The sequence below is a fragment of the Cyanistes caeruleus genome, chromosome 6 (genome assembly GCF_971803275.1).
Source record: "Cyanistes caeruleus chromosome 6, bCyaCae1.hap1.1, whole genome shotgun sequence".
In the NCBI taxonomy this organism is placed as follows: Eukaryota; Metazoa; Chordata; class Aves; order Passeriformes; family Paridae; genus Cyanistes; species Cyanistes caeruleus.
Genome location: NC_141706.1, coordinates 28252345 through 28272679, shown reverse-complemented (window position 1 = coordinate 28272679; position 20335 = coordinate 28252345). Strand labels below are relative to the sequence as shown.

The 20335-nt window shown below is 36.5% G+C and overlaps 1 protein-coding gene across 19 annotated transcripts in view; it reads right to left on the bottom strand.

Moving 5' to 3' along the window:
- The window catches only part of EXT2 (exostosin glycosyltransferase 2), a 76241-nt gene that overhangs the window by 21456 nt on the left and 34450 nt on the right, over positions 1 to 20335 (bottom strand). For all 19 annotated transcript variants that reach the window (XM_086892258.1, XM_086892259.1, XM_086892246.1 and 16 more), the window contains 2 exons: positions 18523 to 18654; positions 8913 to 9102 (listed from right to left, as the gene is read on the bottom strand). In XM_086892258.1, the coding sequence (XP_086748384.1) occupies positions 8913 to 9102; positions 18523 to 18654 (322 nt within the window). The remainder of the gene's footprint in view (positions 1 to 8912; positions 9103 to 18522; positions 18655 to 20335) is intronic.

Sequence of the window (20335 nt, the reverse complement as noted above, 5' to 3'; positions counted from 1 at the left end):
TTTATAAAACAGACAGTAACAGGTCCCTCACAAAGGCAGATGTCATTGCCTTATAAAGGCTACAGACTGTGCAATGTTTGCAAGTTTCTTAAAGACCTTTGGATAATTGCCTATAATTATCCAAATGTAACACCAGGACTGGTAAAAAATAATTTTAAACAGCCTAATAGATCCCAGAAATAATGTTACAAGTGTTTCAGTTGCAATCAGAATTGCCATAGGTATGCATGCATTTGTAAATTTGTATTTGTATGTAGCATCAAAGTTTACATTTGATACATGCTAAGAATTCTTTTATTCAGTCTTTTCTTCTTTTCATGTCTACTACATATTGAAAAAAATGGAACCAAAAAATGCAACCAAATTGCAACAAAGTGCAGGAATATATTGAAACAGAAATTGAAACTGAAAAATCATTAGGGTAGAAAAATAGTAATTCAGAAAAACAAGCATGCATATAAGCATTAAACTTACAGCTCTTCTGAAATATCAACTATTTGATAGCTTACTAAAAGACATGCCACTTCCATAAAAATGGTTATAGAATAAAAAGTAACGAAAAATGTATGAAAAATGAAGATGTAATCTAATTACAATCAGCATGCATCTCAGATGTCAGCAAATCCTCTTAAATCCACATGATTTACTAAGGTCATGGAAAGTCTCTCAAAATGACCAGTCTTCAACAACGGGTATGTTACTGTCAAATATTTGTGCTTTGAAAAACATAATATAAAGTTTCTGAATTTAACCTTAGATTAATGAAAAGAAAATATAAGCATTTTGGAGAACCTTTGAATAAGGCATTAGGGTGCCAGTTACTCTGCAGCATGCAAAATGCACATGGCTACTTGCTGCCTAGAGGCTGACTTGATACTGGAGATTGCTGCCCCTACAGAGATTGAAGCACATGTGAGATTTTATGACACAATGACACCCAGATAGCAACTGGCAACCTGTGCAAAATTGACTATCATAAAGGACAGCAGGCTCCAGTGAGAGATCCAAGTATTACAAATTAGCTTTACCACAGGAACTCCAGAAGAAATACATATATAAAAAAGACAGCAGTCACTTCAGAAGTCAAAGTATTAGACTCCATCAGGAAGGTTAAAATTGCCTATTTTTATTTTAAAGGACCACAAAAGAAAAGTATTTGTATCTAAAGAACAATCAGAAACAGGGTGTGCTACTGCTGTAATATCACACTTCAAATGTTCAGATACTGCTTAGAAAGTTCTGAGAAACCTCAGCACTAGCCAAACATATATGGAGAAAATTCGCAGTTTATCACAGAGCTAGGAATCATAATATCCTGAGTTGGAAGGGACCTAAAGGATCATCAAAGTCCAACTCCTGGCACTGCACAGGACAACCCCAAGAATCACACCATGTGCCTGAGAGCATTGTTCAGACACTTCTTGAACTCTGTCAGAGTTGGTGCTGTGACCAGTTCTCTGGGCAACCTGTTCCAGTGCCCAACCACACTCCGGGTGAAGCACCTTTTCTAGACTTTGATATAACCAAGGTAAAAGCACAGGCTTTATCCTAACAGTTAGACAGACCCTTAACAGAGTATGACAAACACAAAAGAAGCTTAAGAATCTTACATCATGGCAAGAGATCCTTTAGGCATACAAAATTATAAATGCATGTTTGGACTGGGGACTACTCTTATTTTTTAAAAGATCAGTGAGGACTCTGTGATGCAGCAGAAAATAGAAGCAAATTATGGAACTAAAGCTCTCTGGAGTGAATGCAAGTCCATCTACATAAGGATTCTGAAGAGAATGACAGGCACCTCCTATTGTGTGTCATACTGAAATAATCATGAGAGAAAAGTCAATAACACTTATACTTGCTCTCTGGTAATGACTCAGGTCACAATTTGCATTATGTGCTGTTTAGGACTAGTGATGCACTGATTGCTGGAGAAGCTCACAGAAAACAGTGTGTGGTCCTCTAAACACAAAATCAGTAGTCTCCCAGCTTTGCCCAATGAATCTCCCTCTTCTAATGAGCATACAGATCCTAACAACCACATGCATGGCTGTGTTTCTGGCCAGCCCACAATTCCACCATTAAGTCCTGCAAGTCTATATCTCACAGCAAAATTTTCAAGCATGATTTCAAGATGATTTAAACAGTAGGATAAAAAGGTACCATAGTTACATTCCCAATTAAAATACTCAGATACAAAAGAGCAGCAAAAAATCCCGTCCTATAATTATGCGCTTCTCAGCCACAACTGCCAGTGAAATTACATGAGACATGTAAATAAGAAAAGGGAGGACAGTCAGGAGAAAGAGGCAACTTCCTTATAATCTAAAGGAATACCCTTTCACACAAAAAACTTCTCTCATTTTCCACACCTCCCTAGGCTTGTGATCAGATGTTTGTAATGAAAATGTAACTAACATAAGCTTGCATGCTGTTTATATATAAAAATGATTTCTTAGTCTGAAATCCAGCCCTTTTTCTCAGTACTGAATGAACTGTTACATCATACATAAAAGGAGATCATTAAAAATAATAGAGCACAATATTTCCATGGAAGATATTATTTATTTTCAAAGAGAAATGGCATTGTGTCATGGTTTGGGAATGGGACTCCCCAGTTCAGTGCCCCCACCAAGACTCTCCAAACCACACACCTCTCGCGCTCTCTCATTCTTTCCCTTCCCCCTTCCTGCTGCAGGAGGATGGAAAGGAGGAGATTTGGAGGCAGAAAAGGCAAAGATCACAAGCTGGGATAAAAATCAACTTACTGGAAACAGCACAAGATAAAATGAACAAGTAGTGGCAACAGTACCAGCAACAGGGTGCAAGAAAAGAAACTATTCACATGGGAAAAAAACCAACAATAGACAATTCCAGTCAGCTTCTTCCACCAAGTTTTCTCAGCCAGAGGAAACCCTTCTCCTTGGAAGAGACTCCCTTCCCCTCGAAATGAGTGAGGTAGTACAGAATAGTGTGGTGGTTCAGACTGCAGAAATTAACCTTGTCCCAGCTGGAACCAGGACATACCATTCTGTTGTTAAATACCATTCACGGTATCCTTGCTTCTGAGAAACTGGGAAGTTAATAACATCTGAAGAAGTCCTTTTGCAGCACACACACTATTGTTGATCTTGTTAGCAGACAGAAGTGTATTTACAAAGGAAATTACTTGCTCTACATGCTAATCATCCATCCCCAGTTTCAACACTCAGCCTAGGGAAAATGAGACTACAGCAGCTCTATTGGTTAGCAGAGCTAACCAATATTCTTGGGACACCACTTCTAAGCAATATCAAGTTCAAAAAAATAGCAAGAGATACTTGAATGCAGATGGTTTGTTGCATTTGCAGTTGGAAGCAGCGGGTAAGGATAATGAGGAGCTGGAAACACAGTGCACACTCTTGATGGCAAGAACTGAATGCCTGTCAGTATTAAAACCAATATGACAATATTTTTAAAATCCACTTATTTGTTAAAATCACTTTTGTGATTATGATGACTCATACTAAGACATTTGTACAAACATTTATTTTTCTGATTTACTGCCTCAATAACAACATCTATGAGTATCTCATGACTAGTGATAACCTGGATCCTGAATATTAATAATATAATGCTCTGGCTTCCCAAAACTTCTATGGAGCCCACTTGGAAATATAAAAAGGATAAACTTTACCAGACGTTGTGCAAGGTAGACAAAGACTGACACAAAATTGGCAGAAAACATCTTTAAACATGCTGTGTTTGTACCTGCAGTTGCACAGAATCCCATACAGCATACTCAATTCTCATACCTGAACTTTTGTACAAGCTCTCATCTGATGGTCATTCTAGCTGGCCTATAGTAATCTGCATGAATGCAACTAATTGAACATTGTTGATGAAACCTAATTAATACTTTTTCAGTCTCTAATACTGAATGGCAGAATTTTGCTGGAGTCTGAAGTTTCAAAAAACCTGTCAGAAACAATATCAAGCATGTTACTTCTACTTATTACCAGAATTCCTTCCATTATGGCTGAGTGCAAAAGACTGTTCAGGTATAAAACAGGTGCTTTCCACCCATATTACAGTGTTTATATTGTTCTACTGAAATGCACAGAATTCCTCTTGTATATAACAAAACAGAATATTTGGTTCTAGGACACTAGGGCCCAGTTTGTCAAACCCAGATGGGTTTGATAGGCAAACTTTCTAGATTTCCCTAATCTAATGGAAGTAATATTGCAAAATGCTTGTAATATGCCTTATGGAAGACTAAAATCATCATGGATTAGTTCTCTAACTAATCAAGGAAAATGGCATTAAGTCCCTCATCAAGAAGGCAAATTAATTCAAAATTTAGAGAGAAGTTAAAAAAATATTCCTACCAGTGCTGGCTACCAAAGGCACAGTATGCAAAAAAACCCCAAACCTATTACTGAAGATGTTTTTATTATTTTTTTTTAAGATAACACTTTCCTAAGACACAACAATCCAAAGGATACTCAATACTCACTTTCTTTATCTCCAACAGTTTATATCAACGTCCATTAAGAGCATCAAATAGAAATAAAAAGAGTATTATTTCAGTAATACCAAAAGAAGTTTATCAGCAACTTAGCTCCAGGATCCACAACTAAACAGAAAATACACATTCTTTAAAATACACTTTTCATTTTTATAAAACTGAACCAAAAAAGGAATTAAGGTACCACACATGATTTGTAGCTTGTTGCATATTTACTAACAGTAATGAATTTATAGATTGTAATATGATTTATGTGGTAGACAAAGTGATTTCTTCACTTGTCTGAAACAAATGTTGGTGGAAATCTCTATCACAGACCATTTTCTTGAATTTCAGTACTGGCAATTAAAAAAAACACAAATGAAAGGGAAGAAAATGTTTGGCTGATGGAGAAAATCGTGATTTCTACACAAATATTCCCAGCACCAGGCACTTAGACCACAATATTTATTTTAATTGATCCAGAGTGAGTGAGAGGAAATATATTGATTTTTTTCCTGTAATATTTCAAGCCTTTTACTATTTATATTGGTATTATACACATAGTTGTGTGTCCAGTGGGCCTACTGACATTACTGCTGCACTGATGGGCTTCTTGCATACAATGCATAGCAGAGAAAATATGCAAAACCCAGCCAAAGTTTTGGCAGAGCAAAGATCACATCCCTAAATTCATTTATTACTTAAGATAACAAGCAGATTCTATAACGTTTTAAGGTTCCAGATTAGAATCATCATTGTATGTGATATTTTCTTTCTACTATTTCACATACAAGATTTAATATTTTTACCATCAAAAACCCTGTTTAAACTTCAAACTTTGTTGTCTTTGCACAAGACATCTGTGTTTCTCATAGATTCATCTTGTTTCCTTTCACTGACTCTAAAGAAAACACAGAACCATGAGTTCAGATTTCCACAGATAGCTCTCAGACATTAAGTTAAAAAAATGATCCTTACAAACTCTTAAGACTAAGGAAAAAATAATCTTAAAATTACTACTGATATTTAGCACACATAGATGTAGCTTCCCATTTTTTTATTTTTACGTGCTATTTGGTTGAAAACTTTCCAGTCAAGTGTTTAGTTAATCCATTGCTCTCTTACCTGCCTACATTTTTTTCAGCCAGCATAACAAAAAAATTCTGTAACAGCAGTGCTGCATCTGCCCTGAGAGGTCTAGGCTTGAAAGGAGTTTGTTTACAGACACCTTGCACACTCCCCACACCTGTTACCACTGCACAGCAGCCAAGATCAGCTACAGCCTCTTAGCTGTGATGCTCAGCACTACTGATGGCAGTGACCACCTGTGACTCCATGATCTTAAATTTTGTACAATTTTTAGAGAATTTAATTTTTATTCAGTTTTCCCCCTAAGTCAAATCATTACATAAAGGCATTATTGCAAATGCATAGCATATTGGTTTGACAATAATGATATTTTCAGTTATAATAATTTTCTGATGTTGACAGAGGAAAGAAAGGAAAGGCCACATGTCACTTGTGTGGCACTTTGCCAGCTGCATCCCAGGAAACCTAAATCCAGTTTCTCAATTTAGCACACATACTAAGGAAGGCAATTTGGATGTTGTTCACCCAGCCCTCCCACTTACACATGCAAAATGAAAACAAAAGGTTGCAAAACAAAAACAAAACAAAGACACAAAGGGTTGCAATGACAAAAGCCAAGTTCTGCTTCTGTACCAAAACATGTCCCTTACGTGGAAAGGACCAAGAAATACAGCACTTGATGCTCTAGAAGGTTAAGTGCCTCTGCTTTACTACAACCAATTAAAAATGAATAGCCATAAAAGTGCAGATACTACTGTAGGGTAATAAACTAGACTTTATCAGTGACAGTGGTGCACATTACAAACTTCAAACTCATTCCTTGTTCTAATCCATCAGAAACTTCCTGGCTTTAACAGGCTATAAACAGCAGTAGCTTTGAAGTCCGAGGATTAGGATCACTAATAGATAGACTGAACGAGAGACTGGCTGAAGAGCCAAGTGGAATGCCCTGCATGGATCTGGAATAAAACAAGTTCATTTAATCATACTGACCTCTCTCTAGCCATAGGCCAAGAGATTACAATGGTTGTAACAGCAATAAAGGGACAAGGGACACTAAAAACAAATAGTTATTCACTTCAATGCAATGCTTAGGTTAACGCAAGGACAAAACTGCTTATGCTTTCAACTGTGGTCTCAAGTCCACAATTTTAAGCTCTACAGGTTGTTGTTTTGTTTTTTTAACTAGATTATGACTTAGCAGTAGTAGAGGCAGAAAAAAAATTAAACATACTTTGATTTTCAAGTTTAATACAATGATTGAAAAGAAAAGGTCATTGTAATGATCTATTTGCTTCAACTCTCCTGTATCTCAGACTAACTTGAAGGAAATGCAGAAACAATTCCAGCAATTTGGGTTGAATCCACCCACACTCAATGATCCCATAAGTGTATATATCACTACACATTTTTGCTTTTAGGAAAGAACAGCTTACTGCAAAAATTCCAGTTGTTATCAATTTATACACAACAATTTTTACTCTAAAGGGCTGCAAATTTTTAAATTATGACTAAACTTGACATATTTAGCCCAGAAGTAATAAAGAACACTTTTTAAAGTAAACAATAAAGCTACTTTGCTTTAAACTGCAGCAAGTTGCCAAAATGGCAAATGAGCCAAATGAATGGTAGCAATAGCTTGGCTCTGAGAAGCTCTTAGGAGAAAGTAAATTGAGACAAGTGGTCAAGGATTAATTTCTACATTGCATCTTGCTGCTATGCAGAATAACTAACCTTGAAGAGTAGAATCCAGCAGCAGTTGAAGCCTCTTGAAAGAGAATAATAAAGTGGAGTCCTAACAACATACTTCATTCACTACAGAAGAATCCACAATACAGCATTTTTTTAGAACACGTATTCCTAGAAGGCAACATTTCTTGTCCCACAAAATCACCACATTTTCAGATGAGAATGACAGATCCATATGTACAGCACATGGGAACCAGACTCATATACAGCTACTACAGCTACAGTACTTCATCCACAATGAGAAGAGGAGGCTTTAATTGCCTAGCACAATGCTCAGGATTTTAGTATTGGTGTTCAGAACTTGAAGAAAGTCACCCTAGGGAACAGTGAGCACAGAAATAAAATCAGCAGCGTTGGAGAGTCTGTCTAGCGCTGGAGAAGATTTACCAAAGGCCAAGCCCAGCTCACTTCCCTTGCATGGGGCAAGACCTCCCATTTATTCCATGGTGATTTCATTATGGAATTCACTGATGTCAAGACCTGTGTTTCCAGCTGAGGACCTGGGAAAAGATTACAAGCAGCATGGTCTTGTGATGCAGGAAGCCTGGGGATGGGAAAGAAGGGAGTTGGCTGGACACAGAGCAGCCCATGGAGTGTACAATGACATTGCATGGAAGGAGTCAAAAAGCCATGGGATAAGGATCTTGGGTTTGAAAATGTAGGCAGCAAGCTGCAAGGACTGGGCAGCCTGAGACTCAGGCCCTGGCACAAGGGGATACAGTACAGCAGTATGCCAGGCTGGCAAAGCACACCTCAGCTACTGAAAACTAAATAATTGAGAGATTTACAGAGCTGAATTCACACTGGAGTAATTAATATACCTTTGAAACCAAACCTTGTTTCAAAAATGTACACGTATAAATAACTTGGGAAAATGCCTGTGAATGAGTCTTCATTTTAAAATAACCACAAATTAAAAAACAATTTAAAAACCATGCAGATGACACCAGACTCACTCATATACTACAAAGAGCAGTACAGTATACCATATGTATTGAAAAGAGAAATATTTTAAAACAGGCACTTATGTATTGTCTTACTGGGCAAGCATTAACATTTTCACAAGATATTCTAGCGGTATGGAAACTCCATTTTGGACAGCTGAAATGTCCCAAATTTTCGTTTCATCAATTAATCAAAATATTCACTTATTTTATAGCTCCAAGCATTCAAAATACTTTGCTCTAGAAACAGTCCAGTAGCATCACTATACACACTGTGATGAAAGTCCATCTACAAAGAAATAAAAGCAAGTATCGACAGATCAGAAATAGGCCTCTCCTCCCAAATACTCCCTCCAAAAATGTTAAGGACAGAAATGTTTCTGTAATATTGTATTTATAACTTTTGATTCAGGAGTTAGCAGCACAACTACTGGCATGCTTTTTTCTTGTTAGCTACTTTGGCTTCTCTTATTCCACTTTCAAACACTCGGTCACAAAAAATCCAAACCAATTATTTTGAAAGAAACATTAACTATTTCTTGAATATAAATGGAAGAGAGGTCATTCTGTAACAGGTGTCAATAGACATGCTATGCCTGGTTTCATCTTCCTCCACCACCCCTCCCATGGGTTTTTACCTTCTGGTGGATTCTTATTCTGGTTGTTCCAGACTACCAACAATTTGGATAGACTAGGCACTTTAGACACCTCCGTGATAACTCGGAAAAGGCTCTCCACTCGGTCATAGGTCAGAACTACAGCTGTGAAACCTTGGGACTGAGGTGGGATCAGTGGAAGGAAGAGTGGGTTGTTCACACTGCTCCATTTCTGTGAAGGAAAACAAGAAAACAGCAAAATAATTTGATTAATGTGAATTATTACAGTAGGGAAAAATTCATATAGCCAGACCCTAACCATGAGATCTGTAATTTGCTCGGATCAGGCAGGCTCACTCTCCAATTCTGCTTCAGCAATTTCTCAAAACCTTTATTCCAATCTCTTTCTTCTTTCGGTTTGCACTTTTGCCTAGCTGTAATGTTGCAACCAAATAGGGGTTAAGGTAAAAGCTAAAGTGGAAGAGGCAGGTGGATTTGTGGAGAAGGAAAACCAAGGTGAATTGACCCCAGCTAGCACAGTTCAATTCTCATTTACTAATCATCATTATTTCAAGACATTTATATTTATAGTCAGGACTCAATAAACAAAGAGAAACTTAATCAGCACTACAATTTCAGAGTGAAAAAGTGTTAGTGACAACAAAACCAAAGGAACAAAGCCATAAACTTGGCATAAAATGTGCACCCAAGTAAAAAGGAAAAAAGCAAGTATGAAGAGAAGCAATGTACTAGCTTCCACAGTTTATTCAATGGTGGAAAAAACGCACCTATTACATTAAAAAAAAATAAAATTAAAATAAATGAGATTCAAAGATGAGTTTCAGAGTTATCTGTTCCTTGTGAATTTTAACTAGGGCATCCCTTTTAAGATTTTAAAGGTCTTACTTCAATACACAACATAGGGAAGCCAGCCCAGATGGCAAAAGACAAGACAGGCAACTAAATTCTCACTGAATGTGCCAGCCCCTTTTGGAGCTGACAACATGGGGGAGGAAGCAGTAAAGGGACCATTAGACAAGAATGAAAATACCAGCATTTTAGTCTCAAATCTTCCGTTCCAACAGACTTCCAAAGCAGGGGTCAGACAGAGAAGCAAAAGGAAAAACTAAAACCTTTGGGACAAGGTGAAAAGGGGAGTCGGGAAAACAGAAACTGAGTGACGCTGTTTTGCAAGGAAGTCTTGAATCCTAGCCTGTAAAAACTATGAATACTCGTAAGAGGTTAGCAACTGCCAGCAGTTTACAGAAATACTGTGAAATTCTCCAGCTAAACTCATACCATAAGCCTGCTTGTACCAGGAGTAAAACAAGTTTTACAGACTCAGAGTCACAAGGTCATATCTGTAAGGAAGAAAACTTTGCAATCTTCTGTTTCCCTATTTAGTCTTTGGTTATCTTTATACACCCAACAATCACGTTCCTAGTGTTTAATGGTTAGAGATCTCTAACTAGAATGACTTCAAGGATGAGGAGAACAAAGAGCCTATTTACTGAAAGACATCATAGCATTTGGACCATTTTGTTAAAGGAGAAAAAAATATGATGTGAATATGATTTCCTTCTATGAACAGATCAAAACTGAAGAGGGGATAAATATGTGAGGCAGAAAAGTTAAGAACAGCATTGGCACACTCTTTTGGCCAGGATGGTCTAAGAGTATGATCCAGGCAAGGACCTGTCTAGTTTTAGTTTTAGTAGACTTCCTGAAATAGTTGGAAGGACAGACTGGCCTTCAGCTACACACACTTTATCAGGTCTGGTAAAAGCAGCATTCATCTTAAACTGTTTGTGAGGATCCTAATGGAAAACGCAAAGTTCTACTTTTTACCCAAGAGGAATAATAGGACAATGTAGGAAGAGTAACGGTACAATATGGAACTTCGGCTCATAAAAGGGACATGGCTACCTGTGAAAGCACACTCAGTAACTCAGAAAATATACATCCATTACTTCAGCAACTGATATGTGCAGAGAAAAATATGCTTTCAGATTATTGCATTTTCTAAAATGAAAGCTTTTGTACATACTTCGCTAGTTGTACAAGATGACTAGTGGCAGATGGGGACAGCCCTCTGATTTTGCTGTAGTTTCAATAATTCCTACAGCAAATCACAATCTAAATGTTACCAGAGCATAATCCACCTCATTAAAGCTTTACTACAGACTTGTTTCCACACAACCCCCACCCCAAGACTGCTATTATCCGAATGACCCTGGTAATGTCAAGCAGGTTCTCAACACAACTCTCAGAAACCTCTTTTCATTAATACTTGAAACAGAGGTTTAACATCATAATCAGAGTGCCAAGAAAATATTATATTTCTGTCCTACAAGAAGAAATAACTAGTAGAGCCATCTGCAGACAATGTTCTATTTATTACTTATGGGTGAGAATTGCTACCTCCCATTTGAAGTTTTTTTAAAAATGTTTTCTCTCTGTCCACAACACTCCCTAACAAATTGCTTGCTAAAATATCTTTTGAAAAGGATTATTCCTTTTCCATAATGTAAGACTATATTAGGTACTTACAGAAAGAAATAGATCATGCAATATGTGTGCAAGCACATGCATATGTACCAAAAATCTTGAATTTCTCTTATAAACTTAAATTTCAGATACATTCCTTAAATCCCAACTTCTACTACTTTCAGAAAGGCATGAAAATTCTCCCCTGCTGGTCATAACTTAGGAAAAATAAGGCAACTTTTAAGGAGGTTTTGCTTCTGCAACTACTAAAAGATGATGGTAGGAGGGAAAAGCCTGTAGACACACACTAATGGATGGGAGAACCATGCCTCTCATTTGAGAAAAACATTTCAAAAAGGCAATTAAGCATCTCTCAAGTGCCATTAAGAGCCAACCCCCTGCTGCCTGCCTGAAGAGTGTGTCTACAGTCTGAGACCTATTGACCCCACTTTCTGCAGGAAATCAGGCAAATTCAAGCCTCCATAATTTGCTAAAGTCTTCCAGATTTCTGCTTGGGAAAAGCAAACCATACAGGCAATTAATACAACAGCAACCTAATTAAATCTCCATTATGGCAGCAAAGCATGAAATGGCTAATGACATAGGGATGGGTTCTCCCAGTCACTGCTCAAGCAACCAAGTGATGAAGGCACATTTGCTCCATTCCCAACTTTATTAACATTCTTGATGGAAATACACAGGAACTTTCACTCTCAGAGATGAGAGCAAACAGCAACAGTAGATTGATCATCCATCACCTCTCTTTGACAAAGTGCTGACACTCAGCTATGCATAAGACAACCCTTCACTATCACCCTCCCAGCTAATATCATTAGAAGAGCCAGGATAATTAATCCAAGATTAATAGGTTACTTGCTGTGAATCATTTTTATGGGCAAAATGGATCAAATTGAAATGTTAGCTTCCTAAGAGTAATTTCATGTCACTTAAGTCTCACAGTCTCAGTTATCTGACAGCTCTTTGCAGTTAATATGAAAATCCAAAGTACTGGAGTGTGAGTGACAGTGAGAACTTGGGAATAGCCTGAAGCTGGAAGACAGAAGTCAGGAATGATTATGTATGTATAAAAGGATTCAGACTGCTGCAGCTGTCCTGTGCATGCTTTCTACAAGTGTGCATGTGTAATAATGCCTTAGAAACAAGGCACCTTCCTTTACTGTAGCTTGATCAAATAGTGTCCTCCCTCTTGGTCATTAAAAACAACCTGATTCTACTTTAGGAAAAATAAATACATTAAGGACAATGTATCAAGGGAGCTGAATTCTCATGATGTGGAGGCTTCAGGCTGAACTCGATGAGGTGTCTTCAGCTTAGCAGGGAAGTTTGTAACAGACCTTTCTTAGCAGGGTACAGAAGGGAGCTAGGTGGGAGCTTCACAACATCAATGAACAGAAATGGACAATCTTAATATTTAAATTCTGTAGAGCATCAAAAATATTGGTAAAGCATCAGAGATAACGAAGACTCGGTCCTATCTCAAAACTTCTTAACGGGTTGTTCACCCTTTAATGGGACTTGAAGAAAGGTAAAATAGACACGTTAGAAACATCATCAGAGGTTAACAACTCTGTGTAAGATATTCCATATTAAAGAAGAAACGAGAACTTCCCAGCTATCATTTAGTGGGAAAACTCAACAGCACTTAAGAATAAAATTACACTCCTCCCATGAACTTTCCCACCTGTGTATTTTATTTTCAACACCTAGCCTGCTTGTTGTAAACTACATATTAGTGAAACCACATAGTCTGAACAACAATTCACTGTCTTTTAAAAGCACAGAGGCAAAGGACAGCAGTGTGTTGAACTTAGTAGCTGATCAGTCCTATACATCTAAGCAAAACAGAGATATATCCCCTGCCACTGTGGTTAAGGCTTTTTCAGCTGCGTTGTTCTTAAAATCAATCTAACCTCAACATGGTTTCAATTATGAATTACCAGACCAAAAAAAGCCTTGATTTATTCTATTTTTCTCCAATTATTTATGGTAAGTTTCTATTCAATACTTTGAGAAAGTATTTCATCATGCTTCCCATCCTCAAGTGGTCACAGGGCAAACCCAAAGGAAATAACCCTCCCTACTTGTCCAGAGCCAACCAAAGTGCTTTCACCCAACAGAATTACAAATGAAGTTGCAGTGGCCATCATTTCATGTTTTAATGGAGATCATAAACTCTCCTTACAAAAAAAATAGCTACAAGACAGACAGGAACTTCTATATACTGTAGAATAATCCACTGTAAGAAAAGTATCCCAAATTCTGATTAGGTAAATTAAAGAACCAACTGTTAAACCATGTTTTACATTCACATAAAAATACCAATGTTCACATCTGAATACATGTGGGATATTCAACCAGTCCATAATACCAACACCTAAAAACAAATCAATAAACTGAAAATTGTTTAATACAAAAAAGAATGTCTATCTTCTATCATAATAAATAAAGCAATATTTGATCCAGCTGATTAAAACCATCACAGAAGTAGCTGGAAAATACAGCAGAAACAAAAATCTAATACTGTTCAATGGAAAAAATACCAGATATGCATTGCCCAGAAAAGTGTTAGCTTGTTCTCATTTAGAGGTAGATAAAAAAGTGTATGTTAATATTTGCTTAATGCTTTGGAGATGATAAATGGTACTCGGAGGGAAGCACAGTTGTAACAGTAGCATTATCAGTAGACTGAGGACTATACAATATTAGTCAAAGAGGTTAGGAATAGTTTAATTTTTTAACAAGTGTCAAGTGCGTAGTAATTGACAGGACCTACAAAGTATTCTGTAAATGAACATTCTAATTAGGCTTTGCTAAATCAGTGGCATTCTGGGCACTAAGATAATTCTGCTATTTTAGTTTACACCAAATGATGGTGCTGTTTTCTGCCTCACTGGAAGAAATGAAATCTGGTATGTTTATTGTTCGCATACTGATATTCTCAAGTGATTATTAAACTCTGCTCTGTATCATCCAAGGTCAGAGCTCAAAAGCAGCCCCTGACAAAAAAACCATCTAATGTTTCATAGGTCTACATTATAAACAGGCTTGAAGGAATTTCAACAAAAGCAGCTGAAGAATTCTGAAAAAAACGAGTCTTACTCATTTTTCAGAAACCCATATATATTAGTGAGGTATAAGGGAAAGAGGAGAATTTAAGCAATCTACAATGAAGCATAAGTGAGGAAGTAATTTACCTCTATTAGAGCATAACAAAGTACTTAACTGAAGGTAACAGACCACATCTCAAGCCCAAGTCATTATTTCTAATCCAGCCCAAATTGGTAACCATCAAAACACACACCGTAGAATCATTCATTTTCTGGCTTACTTGGACGTAACTGATTGCCTCTGCCTAGTGGATAATGGTTGGGCCAAAAAATACAAAAGGCATTAAACTCCCATGCTTGCAACAAAAGGCTCTCTGAGACATAAAGGGCTCAAGTAGCCCAGCAATGAATTTCGGATCCCAAAACTATCATTTGCTCCTCTTCATTAAAGGGAGGAAATATGTCACAGTGCATTTTTATTCAAAGTATTATTCCATAACATATTAGCATATTATATGCTACTAGTCTTCCATTTTGCAATAGGACAGTGAATAAGTAGAAAAAATAATCCACTTTACAATGTTTTTTTTGCTTGAGACAGGCCAACAGTTTTCAGTCAGCCCATAAAAATACATAAAAATGCTTGGATCACTTCCCCTGTGCAATATACTAAGTATGGAATTAACTGTATATGCATTTATCTTCTGCATACCTTATACTCCCCCCTGGAAAAACACCCTCCTGTACCACTGCTGGATTGACACTCTGGTGAAGATATTCATGCAACAGTCTTACTAATATTTTGAGCCAATATAAGTCAAACTAATGCCAAGAAAAGCAGCCTGCAAGCTGCCCAGTCCCTCCCTTGCACACCCCCACCTCCCCTTTCTTTTTCCTCTTGCCTGGTAAGTTTTATATAGGGAACATTATTTTGGCTAATTCACCACAAGTGAAATAGAAATATCAGAAAAAAGATTACACATGAAAGAAGAAACTGTTGCCCAACTCTAGAAGAGTGCAGGACTGCTTCTTTGGGCAGCAGTACCTACTATAGTAGGTTTAAAGTGTTTGGGAAAATAAAACTCAACACAAGCTGGGCTGATGTTTCTTCGTGTTGAGACCTGAGAAATATCTTAGGAACAGGAATAAAGCTTATCCATGTGCAGATCCAGCCACGAGTATGCCTCACTAATTTTAAGCGAGTATCATTTTCATGCTGACATGTACAAGGTAACAGACATCCCCTCAGATGGGGGGGATACAAAAATCCATGCAATCAATGCAATTCTGCAGTAAAAACAATGTAATCATTATTATGCTTGCAGATATCTCTTAATTCCTATTTTGAAGTATCCAAGCTCAAAGAAAAGCAGAGAAGTCTATCAATCCTACTTTGTAATTCACATCAAACTTGGGGCAGCCTTTTGTGAAAGATGCAGTCTTCTCAGCTTTTTCCTTATATGTGCTGCTTTTACAAACTAACTTAATTGAACATTTGAGACCTCTAAAATTCTCTTTTATCTAGCATACTTATATGCTGCCATCTGCTAACTGTTTGCTGACTCAGAATCTATTCTACTATACTACAATCAAAATACTAAATGGCATAACTATATAAAAACATAGAAAAATAGACTGAAATCAGATGATTAATCTAATTCTGGAAGCAAACACATGAAGCTACAACACTTCAACAAAATGCTAAGTATATTGTGTATCTTGGAGAGTTACGAGCCATTCTAATCATCAAAGTAGAAATAATAGTTTTACTGCTTTGTCTAAGAAGTCTGAAGAAGTGGTAACAATTGAGCAGCACAACAATTAGTAAACAGGGCATTTTACCAAACTTTTTCTGTTACTTCTCAGGATTCTAGTGACCTACTAAGCAAAATTAACCCCTATAAACACATACAAATAAACCCCCATCCCAAACCAAGGAGGCAGGCATGTAAGCAACCATGGTCAAGAGTTCTTTCTAAGTATCCTTCTCTGCACAATGATCTTGCACAGCAAGCTCTTCTTTCTGTTAGATAGGTGAATTTGTCCTAATAAGTAAATTTACAAATCCCTTAAAGCAGGCATTTTCCTGTATTTTTTTATATTTCCTGATATTCCATAGGCAAATCTGTGCTCTTGTTTTCAACACTTTACTATTCAGAGCACAGGGATCTGAGCTCCATGAACAGCCTTGTACTGATTAAAGAAATTTCTGGCTAATTTCATTAAGCCCTTGAAACAGTGATTGCACCTCTGCACTTGTTATTAAGGTGCCTACAGCTTCTACATACTCTTTCTGCACCTTTGTGCTCCTATCAAAACCACATAACAGGAACAAAAGCATACAGAAGAGCATTGCACTTAATCTCTACTGACCACAACGCCACATGGAACAACAAGCAAAGCTAAAGGAACTGTCTGCTAAGTTTGAAGGTAGAACACAAATGGCAAGTTCTGGAGGTTAGTTCTGGCCAGCAACATAAGAATTTGTGACAATTACTCACACTTTTCACTGTGGTATTAATGTTAACTCACAGGTGCTTATTTTAACAATTAGTTATATCCTAGCCCTGAGACTGACTTGAAATGATTTTCTTTAAAAGCCTCAGTCATGGAGTTTATTTAGAGAAGAATATAGAAATTTCCTTGTAAACAAAAAGGACATTAATTACTTTGCTTTCTTATCAAATTTAGAGGATACAGTTGCCATTTTCTGCTACATCATATGTACATAAGTAAGTCCTTCCAACTATAATGTTTCATACAGGCTGACTAGAAATGTTAACAGTGCTATGAGTGGATATAAGGCAGGAGTTAGATGAGACACAGACTCAAGTGGATTATTACTGCCCAACAAGCAGACAACTTTGAAACTCTGACTAGTGCATTTATCTAAAAAAAAAAAATAGAAGAGAATCTAGGAGATGTTTTTAGGTTCCCATTAAAGACTGAGTAATCCTTAAAGCATTTTCTTCAATTCATTGTGTTTAAAGGTGCTTGGTTCTGCTACCATAATTATAAAGGTGTTAAGATATTCTGATTCCCTTCTTGTGGAGTACACACTTGTGCAGATTAATTTCTTCCTTAAATACTGACCAGGGCCACATTTCCTCTCCAGATTATTGATGCCTTTGACTAGGCCATGGAAACACAATTTCTGAAGTACAGCAATGAGCTTCTAACTCTTCATCAGCAACTGTTGACACTCCATTGGTCTGAAGAATTTAAAGTAAAACACACTTCACTTCTATCCAGTACTTCTACACAGCTTTCTTTCTCTAAACTATCATAAAGCAAGATAGTTAACAAGTTTGGTTTTATTAGTAAAATAAAACTATTTTTTATATTTTGACACCAGGAAAATTAACTGATTATGAGTGAAAATCATCTACAGGCTTTTATATAGTAAAAAATCAGAACCAGCTGCTTGGTGCAGGAGGTTAATTAATACTGCACTGTTTTTTCTTAACAGAAGTGAGTTCAACCAGTGAAACTTTAAATAAAACCAAAAACAGGTAAAAAAAACCAAAAAAAAACCAAAAAAACCAGTATAACTTTGATCATCAGTTTCTGTATAAGAGAAATTGTTAAGAAAGAACATGGAGAAAATTGGAGGCATAAGAATAATTAGCTGCTTCAACAGAATTATAGGAAAGATTCCTGCAGGTTTTTCAAGATCTTCAGCATTTCCACTATTTTCTCTGCAGTCATACAGACTGTGTCCAAATATATACAGTGCTCCAAAATCTCACTGAATTAAATAGAAATAAAAAAAAGAGTGTGTATATGTGTGTATGTGCATGCATCAAGGAAAAATAAATAAGTAAATAAATAAATAAGGAAGCAATTTAATGTGTGCAATAGCAAAAGTTATAAGTTCTCATCTTAGTGCCAGGACATGAAATAAACTGCTAGTTATTTTGCCAGTTGTCATAAAATATATTAGCTTCATCTAACCATGTGTGTGAGTTACCAGCACAACACACACAAACTCAGACACAGAATTATTACCAAGTTTCATAGCACACACCTTTTATGTGAGAAAATAAAAAAACAAAACCACAATTTGTTCCATGGGTAAATCAAACAAATTTACTTACCACAGCTGGGGGATCATTCCATTCTTCATAAGAAATGGCAGCATATGGGTAAATTCTATCATTGATAATCTGAAGAGTAGCGAGAGCAATTGCTTTCATCGATCGAAAATATGCTTCCCAGAACCACCTTGCCTGTAAGCAGAATAAAATTCACTTTCACATTGCATAGATCCAGTGTTTAATAATCAATTTGAGCTCATCATGCACAAATGCACAATCTGTTCCATGCAGTCTACATGTCAGGTGGAATTAAATTAGGAGGCATGTTTATTGTAGATAGTGTATTTCTGTAAAGCCTGAAGGCTTCAAACTCAACTCCACCCCTTAAAACGACTCACAGCCAATAAAAAGAAGCAGCAACATTGTTTTGCAAGTGATTAAACAGAATGAAAATATTTGAAGGAATCATGTATTCTCACACTTTCATCATATGTTTTCCTCCTGAAAAATGTCAGAAGCAGTTTGACCATAGAATAAAATTAATCCACAGTGCAGTTAAATAGTCAAATAGTCAAATAAAAGCATTCTGCCTGAAAGGCATAACTTAGAAGTCATTTTTAACATCAGTATTAGAGACACTTGATCAGATACAGAATTTCAGTAGTCATGAACCCTACCAGACTAATAGCATGTCTTCCAAGAAACTTAATATTATTTATACAAGTAAATGATTATTATTTTCACATAAAGAACATATACATGCCAATTTATTATAATCGTTAATCTAGGCTAATTTTTAGTACAGTGTAAAACTGCTGAAATGAAGCATGAGATTGTTATACACAGGTGCTCTGAATTTCTCAGATGAGTTGTTCTAAAACCAAGGTCCTGTATAAGTTTTCATCTTGTCCCAGTTTCTGTGTAAGACAGAAATGACAGAAGAAAAGCAGGGGTTTGGAAATGAAAATGCTGACTTGCTGTTAAGAGATATAAAAATACTTTTTCAATCCCTAGAACTATAAAATGATCCTGTAGGTCCCCATCCAACCCAGAAGGAAACATGCTTAACCAAACCATCTAGTTCAAGAGTTCTGGCACAAAATATACAATTATTTTCAACCTTACTTTTCTTCAGGAAACTGCAGCACCTTGAGCTCTCCAGAAACTAATTTCATTTGCAATCTCCCTATGGTTAATTACAAACTATAAGAGTATGTGTTTGCATCTAGGAGGTAGAGCAATTAAAAAAAATGCATTTTTTCATTAATTGAAACCTTTAACTTTCAGAGTCAGAACACAGCTGAAGACAATACATAAATTTGGGCAAGTTTTCTCTTGGTACAGATTTCTTAAATAGAAAAAAGGCTCCACAAACAAGCCAGTTTTAATAACATGTCATGAAAATATTAAATATTATTTACCTTACTTAGTTACTGTATTATTTACCTTATTTAATTACTGAAGGAATATCAAGTTTCTGGAGGTACAGATCTTAGGATGAACCAAAAACAACCCTCGTTTATCTGTTGTTAACAAATGTCAACAGATCTCACTCTGTAGGTCAGTACTTTTTAACAGAAGACACACAGTGATTCCTGCATATACACTTCCTTTTAGAGATTCCTGGACTAAATAACAGTATAGAGGAAAGATTATAAGCACAAACTTGCATACATCCATGCTTTTGCTACTCTGTACTTTACTCCAAGTGTAAGCAATGGTGGTTAGAACTACAGACTTGAGGCTGAACCACCAGCCCTAAAACTCTACTCTGTGACTAAAAAGAAAAAAAAAACAAACAACTGCAAAACAGATTCTGCAGAATATTTCTGTAAATATTTAAGATTAAAAAAATCCATGTTACAATTTAAAA